Source organism: Podarcis liolepis (genome assembly GCF_965112155.1).
Source record: "Podarcis liolepis genome assembly, chromosome: 17".
Taxonomy (NCBI): domain Eukaryota; kingdom Metazoa; phylum Chordata; class Lepidosauria; order Squamata; family Lacertidae; genus Podarcis; species Podarcis liolepis.
This window is the reverse complement of record NC_139571.1, coordinates 4,151,736-4,168,684: the sequence shown is the minus strand read 5'-3', so window position 1 is coordinate 4,168,684 and position 16,949 is coordinate 4,151,736. Positions and strand designations below refer to the sequence as shown.

General features: G+C 50.2%; 1 protein-coding gene across 2 annotated transcripts in view; it reads right to left on the bottom strand.

Moving 5' to 3' along the window:
• The window catches only part of PLXNB3 (plexin B3), a 54,865-nt gene extending 46,862 nt beyond the window's left edge, over nt 1–8,003 (bottom strand). Inside the window, exons 1-2 of one of the 2 annotated variants that reach the window (XM_083482753.1) lie at nt 7,755–8,003; nt 2,021–2,090 (exon numbers count right to left, since the gene is read on the bottom strand). In XM_083482753.1, the coding sequence (XP_083338879.1) occupies nt 2,021–2,056 (36 nt within the window). In that variant the 5' untranslated portion in view covers nt 2,057–2,090; nt 7,755–8,003. Of the gene's footprint in view, nt 1–2,020; nt 2,091–4,585; nt 4,851–7,754 lie in introns of those variants that run through there. The other variant, XM_083482754.1, reaches the window with a different exon arrangement.
• Nucleotides 8,004–16,949: the final 8,946 nt, after the last annotated feature.

The window sequence follows — 16,949 nt, the reverse complement described above, 5'->3', positions numbered from 1 at the left end:
TGGTACGCATGAAATTTCATATGTAGCTATATAATCCCTAGTGTAGTAGGATCAGACGTCTGGAGCAGGCATTTTTAAAAAAAAGTTTTTTATGAACCACCCTGGTAGGGCAGTAATTGTTCCTTGATAAGTTGTCACTCCCCACCCCCATGATGGCATCTGGGGCGGCCCGCCCCCCACCCCACCCCCTTTCCTACGCCCCTGCCCAGGAGTCCTGGCACACTTCTTCTACCTCCCTGACTTAGGATGCTTCTCAACGTCCAGTTTCAGTGCCCCTTTTCCGCACCTGGTGCTCAGTTCCACACATTAGTCCTCTCCCCCGCTCTGCCCACCACAATGGATGCTGCAGAATGGCGACTCCAGTTCCTCCTTCCCACAGTGAGCCCAGGATCCCACACTTTGCCCTTTCAGACCCAAAACATTTTGCTGCCTGAAGCAGCCCGAATTCTCCCTCCCCTCCCGAAGGCCAATACTTTAAAGAGTTGAGCGCATCATTCAGAGACCAAGTCCTGCCTTCATTTGTCTCCTCCCATGGTGCTGCAAGAAGCCGCTCAAATTACCCCCAAGAGGAAGTGGAAGGAGTGGGGGGGGGATCCAGTCCGCTTTCACCTTGGAAATGAGTGTCCTCCTCCTCCTTTCCAACACCAACTAGGATTTAGCAGCCCAGGGAAGGCGATTAAGCCACATCCCATCGGAATTAATCCCCTCCCTCAAGCGAGGTCACAGCTCAGACAGCAACACAGGCAGGAGACAGTGGCCAATGGGGGCATGAACAGCGCAAGGATGCTCTCGGCTTCAACACTGCCCAGCCCTCACTCTGGCCTTTGCTTGTATTTGCCATTCTTCAAATGGCCTGCAAAGGCAATGCCTACAAAAACATTCAAGACACTCAAGGCACAATGCGTGCTCACAAGTGCAGGAAGAGGAGAGAGAGAAATGGGACTACTTTTTAATTAATAGATTGTTGTTGTGGTTTGTTTGTTTGTTTGTTTGTTTAAAAGCAATAATGCACTGATGGGGAGACGAGTGGGATATTCTACAGGTTTAGCAATCTCAGTTTGGAGCCAAGGCAGGAAAAAGAGAGCGCCAGTGAAGAAGAGTGTGAACTGGCAAGCCAATCTGCATGTTAGCACAGGAAGCAAATGAGTGTGCAAAGAATGTAATTCAAAACAAGGAAACTGCATAGCCTCCTCTTCACACGCACACCCCCTCGCAGGCCCCAGACAGATGCCATCAGGAAGATGGCACCTAAGGCGGGGGGGGGGTGGACCTCTCCCCCTTTTGCTCCAATTCCCCTGACCCAGCTGTTGCCTAAACACACAGATGTGAAGGTGCTTTGTCCCACTCCCTCCTCTCCAGTGGAATTCCCAGCCCAGCAGAGCACACACAAACACCACCCTTCCATATTATCTCATTGCCCAGCCCATGGGCCCATCTGCCTGCTGGAGGAGGGGAGGGTGCAGAACCTAGATATTCAACATCCTGGCTGGAAACCAAACCTTCTGTCTCATCCCTCCATCTCCCCCTACGCCCAGTCTCAGGTGGGGGTGGGCAGGCAGGAAGCACAGAGACAAGAGCTTACAGTAACCCCCACCCCTTCCCTCCTGGCAACAGCTGGAAGGGAGCAGAGGCAGCGCATGTAGCAACACCACCACCAACACACACACAAAATCCCTGGGGAAGGTGAGAGAGAGACACACAGGCAGACAATGGCACAGGGGTGGGGCTGCAAAGGAGACAAAAGGAACCACACACACACACACTTTCAGGAATCCTGGTCCACGTTTCTTAGCACGGAATAGCAACCCAAGTCTGTCATCAAAGCATATCACAGGGTAGTATCAGAAATGTGTCACACACCAAACTAAGGTTTTCCAGCACTTGCTTCAGCTCATGACATGCGCACACATGCACATCCACTCTGCCCAGGAACTATGGTACTCCAGCACAGTTGCGCCTCCCCTGTTAAATCCCATTTTCCTCCTCTGCAATTTCCCCTTCCTACACTTCCAAGGCTTACCGTTTGGCTGCGCTGGGGGCATTTCAGCTCCCACATGGTGGCGTCGAGCAGGAGGACTCAGCAGGCATCCCTATGGGTGGAAGAATGAGATAAGACAGCGGGTGAGTTGACATGGGTGCTGGGGGACGGAGAGGGGGAGAGGTTAGATGGCAATTCAAGGCTGCATCAATGGCTGCTGTGATAACCTTCCCCAATCAAAGCCCCCACTGTTCCCATCTCGGCTGTGCCATCACAGAGCCACACGGGGGCTAAAGGGGCCCATTATCCCCTAGAAACAGAGCTCTCACAACTTATACACATAGCACTGGCACCCCAGAGAGAATGAAACAGGACGGAGGGGAGAGGGGCTGTGGGTGCAAAATGAAGGGCATTGCCAGAGACAGGAGAAGGCAGCTATTGCAGGAGGGGGAGGGGGGTCCTGAGATTGCAAGAGACGGACAGGTCGGGCTTGTGTCTGGCCCTTGGGTGGGGAACAGAGGAATCCCTTGTGATTTGTTTGCATGGAGTTATTGATTAATTGGAAGGGGAAGGGAGAGGGGGATGGCTGTGCCTGGTTTGCTGGGACCTGAGGGGGCCCTTTTTAATTTTGGGGTGGGGACAGGTCATAAAGCAGCACAAGGCTGACCCAAACCATTTAAACGAAAAGCTTAAGAAAGGCAAAACCAGTCAAGGAATATTGTCTGATAAACTCATTCCCAAACCTTTCTGATCATTTTGCTACAGGGCTTCCTAATACCTGAGGAAGGAGGTGGGAGAAGAAGTCAGTTAACACCCCCTAATTAACATGGGGGCCTAATCAACTGGGAAGGTCTCCTGCACACAAGACTGACCAAAGTTGTTCATTTCAGCAGAGCTGGTGCAAAACTTCTCAAGGGGGATTGAGTCGCACAGATCAGGACTTTGCCTGTCTCCCATTCTCCTGCCCAAAATCTGCTGCTGGAGGCAGCTGCCACCCACTATGAGGCACCTGGCAGAAGCCTTAATGTGTGGTTTTGGTGCTATGAGCTTAGAATCCAGCTCAGTCAGGTCCAGCCCATTTCAGCCTCAATCTCTCAAAGCAGCACCCCTCCCCTGGCTTTCCCAGGCAATTATTGTGCCCCCACCATGCTATAGCATAATAGCAATTCCATTAGAGCCTCATTGAATCATCGATCCCCCTTTGCCGGCTCCAGCTGGAGCTGCAGAATCGGGGACATTTGGCCTGAGCGGGGAGGGGCAGGACATTCCCCACAAGGGAGTGGGTGCAAGATTAAGGTTGCGGCCAGCAGGGGGTGGGTGGGGAGAAGCAGCAGAAGGGGAAGGACAGGGAACAAGAGAGAGAAAGAGAAAAAGTGTACACAAAGTACAAACAGCCAAGGTGTCAGGAGTGTGTTGCTTCCACTAGGCCTTCCCCAGGTACCTAGGCCCTGTCACAATGGGTCCTGGTTATTCTGTTCCCCTGCAGAGTTTGGTTTGGGGCAGCACAACACACTCTTGCTCTGGGCTCAGGCCCGCCCCACCCTTGGTGCTTGTGCCACTCCCCACAATGCCACCTCCTGTGGCGCCCTGGAGTCAGCAGAGGCCTCGGCTCAGAAGGTGTCGGGGTCAGCAAGAAGCTGCAGTTCCCTGGCGAGCGCCCAGCGCAGCCGCCCCCACAGCGGGAAGCAGGCGTGGGGAGAGCCATGCCAGTCCAGGGGCTGCTGAATGCCCCCTTTGTCTGGCTCAGGGTAGGGGGGCAGGAACAGAGCCACCCCTGATAACAGTCCAGGGAATAATGAGAGACTCTGGCGCAGGGAGTTCAGAACCAGCGTGTTTAACCCTACAAGTGCCAAAGCCCACCAGAAAAGTGGGGAAAGGAGGGGGAAATTGCAGGTACAATAACCTGACATCTCTCCCTCTGTGCCAACCCCCCCCCCCGCCGCCTGCATGCACACCGTGCATTTAAAGCACATCCTGCCTGAGCAATCCTGGGAGGTGTAACTTGCCCATCTCAGAACTACAATTCCTAGTATCCTTAACAAACTACAGTTCCCAGGATTATCTGGGGGAGGTGTGTGCTTTAAATGCATGGTGTATAACCAGCCACACACTTATGCGCAGGCATGGCGGGTAAGACTCCTATGGACACAGACAGTGGCGTGGGAGGAAATCAATGGGGCTTTTGAGTGCCTCCCAGGGTAACAAGCTCTGGGGCAGCAAAGCGCGCGGAAGGCTGAAAGAGGGCGTCAAAGCAAGTCAGAGCGTGAAGGGGAAAAAAGACAAGAGGAGAAAATGTGGGGCAGACGTGAAGGGACCACAGCCAAGGGGGGGGGCTGGGACCTCGTCATGAACCTCTCTTCGTTTCCTCAACGCTGAGGCTTCAGATGCACACCCTTCTCACTAGCATTGCCCTACCAAGCACGGCAGCACATCATGTCCCCTCAGACAGACCTCAGCATATCTATGCACTTGTTATTTTCCAGCAACAGGCACCTTCACACACACAAACACACCACTCACAATCGACCACCACCCTGCCCAGGGCCATCAGAGGTACCGTCCCCTGTGGATTTCTTCCTTACGCGGCCTCAGGCTCCCTGCGCACACCTGTTCCAGCGGGAAAGCAGGTTCTTCCTCCTCCTGGGAAGTGCCTGGCACTGCTGCCTTTCGCACAGGTTCCTACGCTGGGCAACACGCATTGCTGGTGCTGGTGCCACAAGAGCAAACCGTGGGCGGCCTCAGTAATCCCTCACGCAGCAGCAGCAGCAGCAGCAGCAGCAAGTGGGGCTGGGAACCACAGCAGCCCCCCTCCGCTGGAGAAAAGGATCTAAAAACAACCACAGCCAAAGTGCCTGTGCAGCAAGTGTCAGCATGTGTGGCAGGTATATGGGTGAGGACCGAGAAGCGTCTACACACCCCCACACCCCGGCCGCTGGGGTGGGTGGGGAGAGAGGGGCCCGTAGCTGGAGTCTAGGAGGGGATCCCAGACTTGACCACAGCCATCCCAGTTCCCCCCACATTCCCAAGTATTACACATTATAAAGGAGAAGGAAAACAAGGGGAGGATAATCACTATGTTTGTTATATAATCCAGGCAAACATTAAGCACTATTTGCCAGTCTATGGTAAACCGTCCCATTAAAGGAAGACCGGCACTAATCCTTCCCCCACCCCCTGCTGTGCGAGGGGAGGAGGGGGAAGAGACAGACAACGACAGGATTAGAATCATGTGATGCTGAGTTCTTGGCAAATCCATTCCTCTCCCCAACCCAACCCACGGGCCACTGCTTAACTGTGCACTGGCTGAAGTCTCTGGGGAGGAAGGTGGTCTTTCCCCACCTTCTGCCTCACCCCGATAAATACACACCACTTTAGAAAGAGGAGACAAACCAAGAAACACCCATTGTGAGTTTAATAACTGTGTGACTGGCAGCAGTCAGGCCTGCTGGGACTTGCCCTGCAGTCGACAGCAAAGGGGGGAGGCAGCAGAGAGACAGACTCCCACCCTCACCTACACGTGGCAGCTTGCCCTGCAAACCTTCCCCTGAAGACTAACACCTTCACATCTGGTTTCTTTAAGCATTCCTCCCCTCACTCCTTTGTAACCCCAGCGTCAGAAAAAAAGAGAGTTTCACATTTAACATATCCATTTGGCTGTCCTAGCTTCAAATCACAAGGAGGAGACAGAATCCCACCTCGGTGTGAGGGGAGAAAACAAGTCAGCATGGGACTGCTAGCAAGCCTACTCCATAAATTCAGCAAATGGTGGGGGGGGGGGCGTGGTCCTTTTTCCCAGTTTGCTGATAGCTAGCCTACCACTTGCCTTTCCTTGTTCTATATCCTTAGGAGTATTCTACGTTTTAGGTTTTTGAGGGGTGAGTTGGTGGCAAACACACTCAGAAATTATAACTTAAAATACTAATAATGATACATAGATACATATCGTTTGTGTGCCTTTCCTTGCTATGTATCATTATTAGTATTTTAAGTTATAGTTTATGTATGCAAATATCTGCTTAATTTAATAAAAAGGAATTTAGTGGGTTCAAAGAGAAATCAGCTTTCAGCACAGGTGGGATCACTTTAAGGTGGAAGGCTGGGGGACCCATTTATTTTGGGGTGAAGGCATCATTCCAACTAGTTTAATTTTACTTTACTGTACTTGCAAACCATGCAACCGTATTGCCTCTTTGTGCAAAATGAGAACACTTAGCCCCCCACCACCACCGAAGCTCAGCTGCCTCATCCCAAGTCAGACCATTGGTCCATCAAGCTCAGTACTGTCTACACCAGGGGTGGGCAACTGTGGCCCTCCAGGTCTTGTGGACTCCATTTCCCATCAGCCCCAGTCAGCACAGCCAATGGTCTGGTTTCCAGTCTCTGGTCCCCCTGATGGGGAGCAGCTTTGCTCAGTTCCTGAGAGGAGTCTTTTGCAGCCCTACCTGGAGAAGATGAGAATTGAATGTGGGGCCTTTGACAGGCCAGTATGTGCTCTGCCACTGAACTACTGCCCATCCCCAAGGCACACCAACTCATCTCAGGCTGCATGTTACTTTCCAAGCTGCAATCACTCTTTCTTAATCTATCCTGAAATCATGGTGTTAAGTGACCCTACTCTTGGCCAGCTCAGCTGCAGAACTTTTAAATGGGGAAAACTGAAAGAAAATCCATCATATCTATCTGTGATGTGGACATGTGAAAAAGGAGCAGTGCTTGTTGCCTATTAAAAATACAACATGCAACATGGTGACAAAACGCAAGTCTGCCTGGAAACACCAATCTGCCAGCCCTTCCTCCTAATTCCCAATGTGTGCGGTGTCTCTGCGGTTGCCCAGTGGTACGGAAAACGCACTCTGCACCTTCTCAGGGCCTGGCAATCTTCTTTTACTTTAAATATTTTGGCACTGAAAAGAGGTCAGAGCTGAGCTCTGGCACAAATCGAGCAGCCTTTCTGCAAATGAATGGGGCGTGCTCGCAGGGACGGGGAAACAGCCCCTACTAACTCTGGCATTTAGGGAGAGGCGAACGATGCCCTTCCCACCTGTCACCTCTTTGAAGCTGTCGGAGAAGGTGTGATGCAAGCAGAAACAAACTATGGAAATCCACCCAGGCACGGAAAACAAGCCGCCTTTCCGATTGCACATCTCCGCCAAAAACGCGCCACGCTGAAGCAAAGCTGGTTCTCCGAAAGGCGAGCGTCTCCCCACCTCCGGGCTGCTGCCCCATGCAAGCCCCACATGGCCTCACCCACGCCTCCCACTCCTTGCGCGCGCCCAGACCCTCCGCCGACTCCCCAAGAGTCCCGGCCCAAAGCACCTGTTTCGCCGCCCGGCCTGGGAATCTCCCAGCGCGACAATTCGGGCAGAAGAACCATGGGCGGGCGGGGAGGCGGGCAAGGCAGGCAGGCAGGCACACAAAGCAGCCGGCTTGCGCAAGGGGCGCCGCTGGAGAAAGAGCTTTGCAGCCCACCCAGCCGCCGCTTCCCTCTTCCCAGCAGCGCCTCCGCTGGCAGAAGGGGCGGGGATCGGGACCCCGATGGGACAGGAATGGGAAAGTGCGGGGAGAAAGGGAGGGAGCGACGGAGAGGCAAGTTTCGCCCCGGCGCTGCGGGGAGGAGGAGGGTCCCCGCCCGGGGCGGCATCCCGGAGGGGCGAAGGGGAGCCGGAGAAGGGCGCCCGGAGAGGGGCTCCGCAACTGGGAGCAGGGAAAGGGGGTGTCGCGCAGCCTCGGAGCCCGGCGGAGAGACTCTGCCGAGCGCGCCGCCCGTGCGCCTTACCTGGCCAGCCCGCGCCCAGAAGAACTTGCAGGCGGTCGCCGCTGCCACCCAGAGCCGCTCCCGGCAGCGGCGGCGGCGGCAGGGCTTGTCCCGGCGGCGGCGGCGGCCACTCCCCACAATGCACCGCTGCCAACTCCGGAGCGGCTCCCTTTCTCCGAGCCGCTCGCGGCGCCCAGCCTGCCCGCCCCTTCCCAAAGCCCCGCGGCGGGCCAGCGCCGAGGCCCGCAGGCGCCCCCTGCCGCCCCGAGGAGAAGCCGGGCGCGCCTCCTGCCTTCCTGCCTTCCCGGGGCGCAGGAGCGGCTCTGGCGAGCAAGGGAGCCTGCCAGCAAGCGGAGAGAGAAGGGCCAAGCGGGCCCGGCGCCCACCAGGCGGACAGGGCAGCTGCCTCAGGCGGCAGAAGCCAAGGGGCGGCTCCCCCTTTGCTGCCCCCAGAGAAGAGCTTTCTGGCTTCCTGCGAGGTCTCTCTTAAGACATAGGAGCCAACTCCTAGGGGCTGAGGGGTCTTTGGGCCCCCAATAAAACATTTAGGGGGCCGGGCCCTCCACAGTTGATGGGCATTGCCATTCAAAGAGTGTGTGTGCACAATGCGTCATGTGATCAGTTATGGAGACAGGACTTCCCTGGGCCCCTCCAGTTTTTAATTTATTCATTTAATTTATGCTTTTGCAGTAAATTGGTACATCCATTTCACAATATTCTTCATTATCCCTCTACATGGTTTGGCTTCCCCACACCTCCCGCCATGGGTTCCTTTTTACTCTTGGTTGTGCTACATATCTCTCTACATGGCCCCTCCAATATTTTATTCACGTTGGCACCCCTCCTGTAAGAGCCCCACAAAATTGCATGGAGGCCCCTGGGAGATCTTGTGGGGTTTTCTCCAGACTCTGCGACTGCACAACTCTGAGAAGCAAGGCTTTGGTGATGGCGGCCACAAGTGTGGGGTGGCACATGGCACCTTCCTGCTTTGCCTCAGGCAGTGAAATGGGACAGAGTGCCCCAGTGCCAAAGGCAGGATCCTAGGAGAGAGGGTCGCCCCCAGCTAGTGATTTGTACTGGATGGAAATGGCAGTGGACGGGGAGGCGAGTGCTTAAATAGTGGCATCTTGACACGGGATGGGGTTGGCACCGTGCAAAGGCAGCCAAATGCTTCCATCATATTGCCAAGAACACCCATCTTCATGTCTGAACCAAAGAAATGCATTTGAGGCAGTACTGCAGTTCAGAATTCTGTCCTGACACCTTATTTCAGTGATACGGTAAATTAAGATATATCCACACCAGGCATACCTTTGGTTCCCCAGCAATCACTTCATTTTTAAAACTTGGGGCAAGCAAGAGATGTGCCGGGTGTAAGGATGAATTTTCAGTGCAGGGTAAAGGAAGGTTAATCCCCTGTGTTGTGAGGTCACAGGGCAGATCAAGTGCCCCATCGCTAATTTTTGAAAAATGAAGATATGTGGTCAGCACTAAGCATAGGGCATTGAAGTCCTGCCTACTCTGATCACAAGGAGCAGGGGCAGCAAGGTTCAAAACAAAAGTGGTGTTTCTCACAAAAAAAGAGGAGTTGAGACAATATCAGCATTTTACCCACAACAGAAAACGTTTACTAACTATTTTGCCTATGTGTCAGCTTTACTGACATCTATCCAATATGCTGTACTCAGCACCTAAATTATGGAAACTCCCCTGTATCTGTTAAAGAAAGTTCCCTGCTTTCAGTGATAGGCTGGGGGGGAGCCACATGTGATGCAGAAGATCACCTGACTGGTTATAACTTTAAAACAGTTGCAGAAAGAATTCTGAATGTGGAATTTCCCCCAATGAAATTGTGTGTTGCTTGATAATCAGACTTGGACACAAACACACACACAGTTGGACAGCCATGTGAAAGCAAAAGGGCACATGTCATCAGAATCATCCAGCTGATTGTGCTTGATCTGCAGCAGCTACTTTTTCATCCCTTGCCACATGCAGACACCCTCCATAGGGATTAAACAACCTGGTTACAAAGCAGAGAGACAGTGAAGTATGCAAGAAAAGGTTGAAAATTGGATTGACTTATGGCTAACCTGATCCAAAACACCCACCCACCTCACTCACACACGAAAACAAAGATAATCACACCCTAGGCCAACCCCAACCTCTCTCACCACCAAAGGAACACAAGTGAACAACACAAGCAACGCTGACACCAAACTCTACATATATTAAGCATAATAGAAACACCGCCACCTGACCCCACCCCCATCCATCTTCCCTCCCTCCACCCCCCCTTTCTTTTTTCTTTCTTTTTTCTTCTCCCCCTAATGCCTCAACAAATGAAACGGATTTGTAAAAATGTTACATGGGGGGGGGGGGAATACGAGACATTACACTTACTTCTGTAAAACAAGAAAATCCTTAATAAAATATTTTTTTTAAAAAAATGGATTGACTGAGAAGGTGAAGTCCCTCCCTGCATTACAATTTACTGTTCAGTTCACTGGACTGTGCTTAGTAAAAAAATGCCTGAAATGTTGTTTTCAAGCATTAAACTAATCTCCAGACACCAGAGAAAGGACCACTAGAGAAGAGGAATGCACACATCACCACATCCTTATCAAGCCTTGAGGAAAACTGATCTATTTGGGATTGGCAAATACTTGGTCAAGAGCCTTGTGGACATTTTCCTGCTGGCTCAGCCTGAGGAAAGCACAAACCATTTTATTTCTTTGGTAAATAAAACAAAAATAATAGTTGACACTGCTGGGTCAAATGTCAGATCCCTCACACGGGTTAGCACCCCTCTGCATTTCTGTCATTGGCCACTTCTACTTTGGTTGGATTTGAAAACAACCATGTGACTGACTAGAAGCCACTCTCAACATACCATCTAGTGCTTAATGCACTTCTAACAAGTCTAGTCTAGTCTGGTGAGGAGGACAACACTGAGAACGAGTCAAGCATAGTGCTTGATTAGTGTGCACAGCGGTATTTTACGCCCTGTTATAACATACAGGCCTTTGATCAGCTTTTATAATGGCGCAGATGCATCTTGGGAATATCCTCTCATGGGTGTTATTGTACTACTCGCAGGACCGGCCCACCCATGAGGCAGACTGAGGCAGTTGCCTCAGGTGGCAGAATCCCAAGGGACGGCACCCCATGTGCCGATGGAGGCTTCCAGTTAGATCTTGCTGCTGCCACTGCTTCTCCCGTGGTCGGTGGGTGGGTGCCCTCCCCGCTGCCCACCATCACTGCTGCTAGAGATGCATCTGTGGCTTCCAGGTTCTGGCAATATCTGATGGGACCTCATGCAATATCTCACCAGACCCCAGAAGTCATAGCTGTGCGACTCGATAAATGAGGTTTCAGCAATGGAGTGGTGGCACAATTCCGTCTCACCTTAGGGAGTGAAACAGGCTTGGCCGCTCTTGACTACTTGTGCTGTGGGGACTTCCCTTTCTACTCTTCTCCTGTGTGCTCCCCAAAATCTGCACCAGAGCATCCACTGACCCTCTGTAGCAGATTTGGAGGGTGTGAGAGGTGCTACAGAGGAGGAGGGAGTTCTGTTACACAAGGGGAAACCTGCTGCATGAGCAGGCCTAAACTATTGGCCTAAATCCATAGTTGCTCTCCAGGTGTTATTGGACCAGAGCTCCCATCATCCCTGACTATAGGCTGGGGCTAATGGCAAGTGGAGTTCCATTGCAACATCTGGAGGACCACGGGCTTCCCTTTCTCAGCCTAAACCCGACTCAGACTACCAAACAAGCTCAAGCAAGCCCATTGATAGACCCAGCTCTATGATGGATTTAGGCCCTTGATTCTTACACAGGAGAACCTCTTGGTGGACTGTAGTGTTATTTGAAAAACAGTTGTCCATGTTTATGACTGATGTCAGTTTTAAGGCCGCAATCTTTTAACAATTTAAAACATGCCCTGTTGAGTATAAATGATTAAGCCCTGAATGTGACTATTCATATGAGACAATGACGGAGATTTTCAAATCAGTAAGGCTAGAGCACTTGGTTATGAAACAGTTTGGGCTACATCCAAGCACTCCAACTGAACTAGTTTATGGATTAGGTGGAGACACCATTTACCCCATGCTCACTTGTTTTTCATAAACAAACAAACAAACAAACAAACAAACAAACAAACAAACAAAAACAGATCAATTGTGTGTCAATGCAACTGCAAGCCATGGGATCTATGAACGTCCTACACCAGATCAAAGACAGGGTCCTGAAGAATTGCACTTAAAATAAGCAAATACCAGCATGTTCTCACTCACCCTGGGGAAGAAGGTTAGGAAGAATCCTTCTGGATTTTCAGGTAACGGTGGATCTGCAATGTAATCAGAAATGAAGCAACAGGAAAAACCAGCAAGTTCAATAGGAATTAATGCTTATTGCATGCAGATATGTACATGCATTATAGCTATCAAAACATAATGCATAAATATATAAATGTGAAACAAAGCAGTTTATGTGCATTCTAATTATAGATGATGGGATGGGGGGGGGGGAATCCAGCAGACAAGTTGGCACTGAGGTAGCAGCCTTGTTTACCTGCTATGTTGCTGACCAGGGAATTCTTAAGCAAGATCTTTGCGTGTTGCTTCCTGCTAGTGCTGGGCAAGTCTTCTGGCACATGCTGGTGAACTCTGGGCTTGTCCTATCCATTCTCAGGACCAGCCCTACCATTAGGCAGAGTGATGCAGCCACAAAGGGTTGGAGGACAGATCTGCCCAGCCTGCTGCAAATCAGTCTCTTAAGCTTAAGCCAAGAAAGAGTATTCTGTATAAGACTGAATATCAATATAGGTATCAAGACTTTGAGATTAGACCACTGAAGAAGCCTGGAAAACTATATTGGGAGTGTGCTACCTGCAAGCCCCAGTTAAAGGGCCCCATCGGGGGCAAACAGGTGCAAAACACTAACACCCTGTTGTTTACAACTGCGCCGTCTACAACTTTATTAACATCTATCTACAACTCTACTAGCATCTCTCAGTATTGTGAACATCACCAAACTCACCTTTTGTTGGTATCTTCATGAACTTACTTAAAAGACTGAGTTAAGCATTTGAAAAATCTATTGAAACCAGACATTATAAGTTCATTTTAGGCTGGGTAGTTCGCAAGTCTTTGTGGCTTTGTTTAATGTTATTTTTCTCAGAAGGTTGATAAAGTATGTATAATTATTGCTCTGTGTATATTAATCGCCAACGTGTCGCATGAGTCGCACTACTACCCAGCCTGCTGCCCTCAGCTGCACTGGAGGGAGGATTCTGTTAGCTGCCAGTCCCATCAGCTTCGGTACATGGAATGGTGTGGGTTACTATCTCAGAATGAAACGGGAGGGTGGGGAGTCAGTCCTGACCATCCTGAGCATTAGAGGGAGCTCATGAAGCCCCACAGAAAGGGTCATGAGTGGTTCTATGAGCAGGGCTAGGGTGGCTGCTTATGTGCTACTAAAAATGCATCACCAACAAGAAGACGACAAACTAAGTCCTTGATCTGCATAATATTCACATCTGCTACTATATATGTTGGGTGCCAGGGTTGCCATACGTCCTCTTTTTCCAGGACACACCTTCTTTTTCAGGGGGAAATGTGAGACAAATTGCATTCATTTGCTTTGAATGGCCTTCATAGTGTCCTCTTTTTTGCTCTTCACAATATGGCAACCCTAAGAGTGGCCATGTATCCTATTTTGCAGAGGATGTACTCTATTCTGGAGGGCAGTTGGCAGAGGACAGTCCTCTCTTTGAAGGTGTCCTCTCTTCTGAGGGCTGCCCAAGCCAAGTCAGCTGTAAATATAAGGAGCCAGAAGGGGCCTTGGAGCTGCCCATCAGCAACTGCGGCACCTGGTCAGCAGAGTGAGCAGGTGCACAAGCCACCTGCTGTCTTCCTCACTATGGCAGGATGTGCTGTGTTTCTATCTAAGTTATAGTAGCTATGTCAAAATTTGGACCTAACTATAAATTACAATATGCCCATTTTGTGCAAATTGGTGCCTTCTTTTCTTTCAGTGCATAACCAACCACACTAACATATAGATGTGCATTTCAAAATAATTTCAGAAATCTAAATCTAAATCCCATAAAGGGGATGACTCTAATGAGGTGACCTGTATACCTGCTTAGGCTGCTATCCAGGTAGTGTTGACAGGCAGCTTCAGGGTCCCCCTTTGCTCTCCCTTCCTAGGGTTCCTTACCATTAATCTGGACTTGACCCAGACAGACCTTTGAGGGGAGGTCGCTTTCAAACAAAGGACTGCCCTCTCTAATGTAAGACACACAACCACCCTAAGCAGAACTCAAAAGAAAGAAAACTGGTGGTGGGGGTGGTCTAGGGCATGGTGGGGAACCTCAGCCTGGGGCCCAAATGTGGCCCTCCAAGCTTCTCTGGCTCTCAGAACATTCCTGAGCCACATGTCCCACCAGCCCTACTTAGCACCAGCTATTTTTGCCCAGTTGGGAAGTGTCATTTAATTCTGGTAATGCTCTCGCTGGTCTGGATGGAGGGGTGTACATAGAAACTGGCCGACTGTACAACAATAATATTTACATTTGCTGCCCCACCCATTTTTGCTCCGGCCCCTGCCCACCTCTGGCATGGAAGTTTACTCCAAATGGAATACAGCTTGTGGGCTGATACAGATTCCCTGCCTTTGGCTTAGTCACAGTGGTTCTCGACCTGTGGGTCCCCAGATGTTGCTGGACTACAACTCAAGTGGCGGTTAGGCATTGGTATTGTTCTGTAGATGAAAGAGGGGAGGTAGCGCCATCACCTGCCCCACATATTGAAGGGTAGTCCAGTAAAGGATTCCGGGGGGCGTGGCCCGGTCCGAAGCCTAGGGAGGTGAGGGCCTAAGGCACGCCCCCTATTGGTGACCCCGGGAGAGTTCCTAGTTGATGTGCATCAGCAGGATTCACGGACGGGCTGAAGTCGGATATAGTCAGTTAGGACCAATGCCTAAGCCAATACCGCTTATCACCTGTAACCAATAAAGTTGTGGCCTTATTTAGCCCATTAGCCTTAATAATTGCATCATGTGTCATTATTTCCACTGGGGGAGGGGGTGGGAACTCACCATGCAACTCCCATCATCCCTGAGCTCTGGCCTTGCTAGCTAGGGGCGATGGGAGTTGTAGTTCAACAACATCTGGGGACCCACAGGTTGAGAAAGGCTGGCTTAGAACAAATTTTGAAGCTGAGCTTTTAGGCGGGGGCGGGGGGGGCATTAAGAAACCACAGTGAAGCACTTTGCAGTTCACACAAAGGGAGGAAAGAGGAAGCACACAGCACCACACTCACATAGCTTCTGTGGCAGGAGGTCTGCAGAAAGAGCACCCAGTCCTCCCTGAGAGAAGGGCTCAAGGAGCGTCTGTTGCTGGGACTCTACTTCCCACCCAGGCAGGCGGGGCACTACTAAGAGTGCAAGGGCAGCTGTCCTGTTGCATGTGTCTGGGCTGTGATCCTGCAAGGCAAAAGTCCTCCTGAGTGTCTGGCCAGCAGTGGTCTGAGTGCAGTGCTTAGCCTTTGCTGATAAAATAGAGCTTACAGTATGTGGGGGCAAGTGTTTTCTCTGTATGGGAGACGCCGCTCTTCACTGCTGTGAGTGGCAGACAATGTTACAGCGAGAGTCGCAGTCATCACATATTGCAAGGAGAGGGAGGCAGTTGTGCTTCGCAGGATGACTCCCACTTCCCTTACTTCCTTGGGTAGAGTGCTCTGCCCTTGTGCGTTTGTGTCTAGAGCAGGGACAGGTAAGGAATGCACTTCAGTTTGCCTTTAAAGGCAAACCCATGTAATTCACATATTCTGAAACAAGATGCAAACCTAAACACAGCCACCTGTCAAAATTCATCCTTCTCTGAATTTTGCAATGCAGTTCTCCAGCCAAGTAATATGTAATAAAAATGCATATATTGAGGTTAAGTGTGCATAAAAACACATTATATTAGTGAATTCAAAAAAGCATTATATGAGGGGAAACTGCTTTGTTGAAAAGTGTATATTAGTTGAAATTGTGACAAAAATGAATATATTAAGAGAAATGTTTGTTAAAACGCTGATGAATTTTCATGTAAACTGATGTGGAAATGTGGAGAACTTAATTTAAGCCTGGGAAAATGAGAAGCCGAGAGAAGCCAAGATTGATATATTCACCTACCCCTAGTCTAGAATCCCCAGGTAAGTTACTGTTTGGGTTCTAGGAAGGGACATGTTAGCATGTACCCAAAGTGTTCTGGAAGGAGATTAGCTACCTTGTGTATTAGGCTCCCCCTTTCCTGCAAAGTGCCTTTGTTCCATAGTTTCCATTGCCAGAGTTCTCCCTTGTGTGCTCTAAGTGTGCACAACATCCAGCCAGAGAGAGAGAACCATGTTTCACACCATATCATCCAAGTTATGGCACTTACACATAGATGCTGGTGTGCTGTGATTGGCTAAGCCTTCAGGGATAGGGAAGCAGTGGCCCTCCAGGTGTTGCTGGAATACATCTTCCACCCTCCTTACCAGCTGGGGCTGATAGGATTTGCCATCCCTACTGTACTTTTATGACATAGGCAGGGAGTCCAGGAGGGATGAGTTCATTGAGAGGGAAATGCTTTGCACCGGTTCTGTTATCATTATAAAATTGTGCTATTGATAGAGGTAGTCTGGGGGAGCATAGGATCTGAAGAAAGTGCTGCTTCCTCGTGTTGCCCATGTCTCTGCTTCACCTTGGCTGTTCCTCTAGTGGTGTGTTCAGCTGGGGTATCTGAGCAGATGTGCTCGTGAATCTCTCTTGTTGGCCTATGCCAGCTTCTGCTATATCCTATACAGCACATATTTAGTATAGGACTGTGCCCGACAGATTTCTGATTTACAGTGATGTCAGCACAGTGATAAATAAACTGCATACTAGTAACATAAAAATAAATAAATAATTTATTACATTGATTTGGGTCTCATGTAGATTTAAGATAAATGTATAGATTGGAACATCAGCACTTGTCTATGTTCAGCCTCTTGTGAACTTTCTGCTGTTGGGAGTCTTTCTCTGAAACTCCAGAAGGAAGCATAAAAAAGAGAGAAACCTGAACAAAATCCCTTCCAAACTTCAATCAGCAATGACTGAACTATCAGATTAGCATACGATTAAATGTCTACCAAATGCATTTTATTAATACTCTCTTTAGACAAGGTGTAATGAGAAC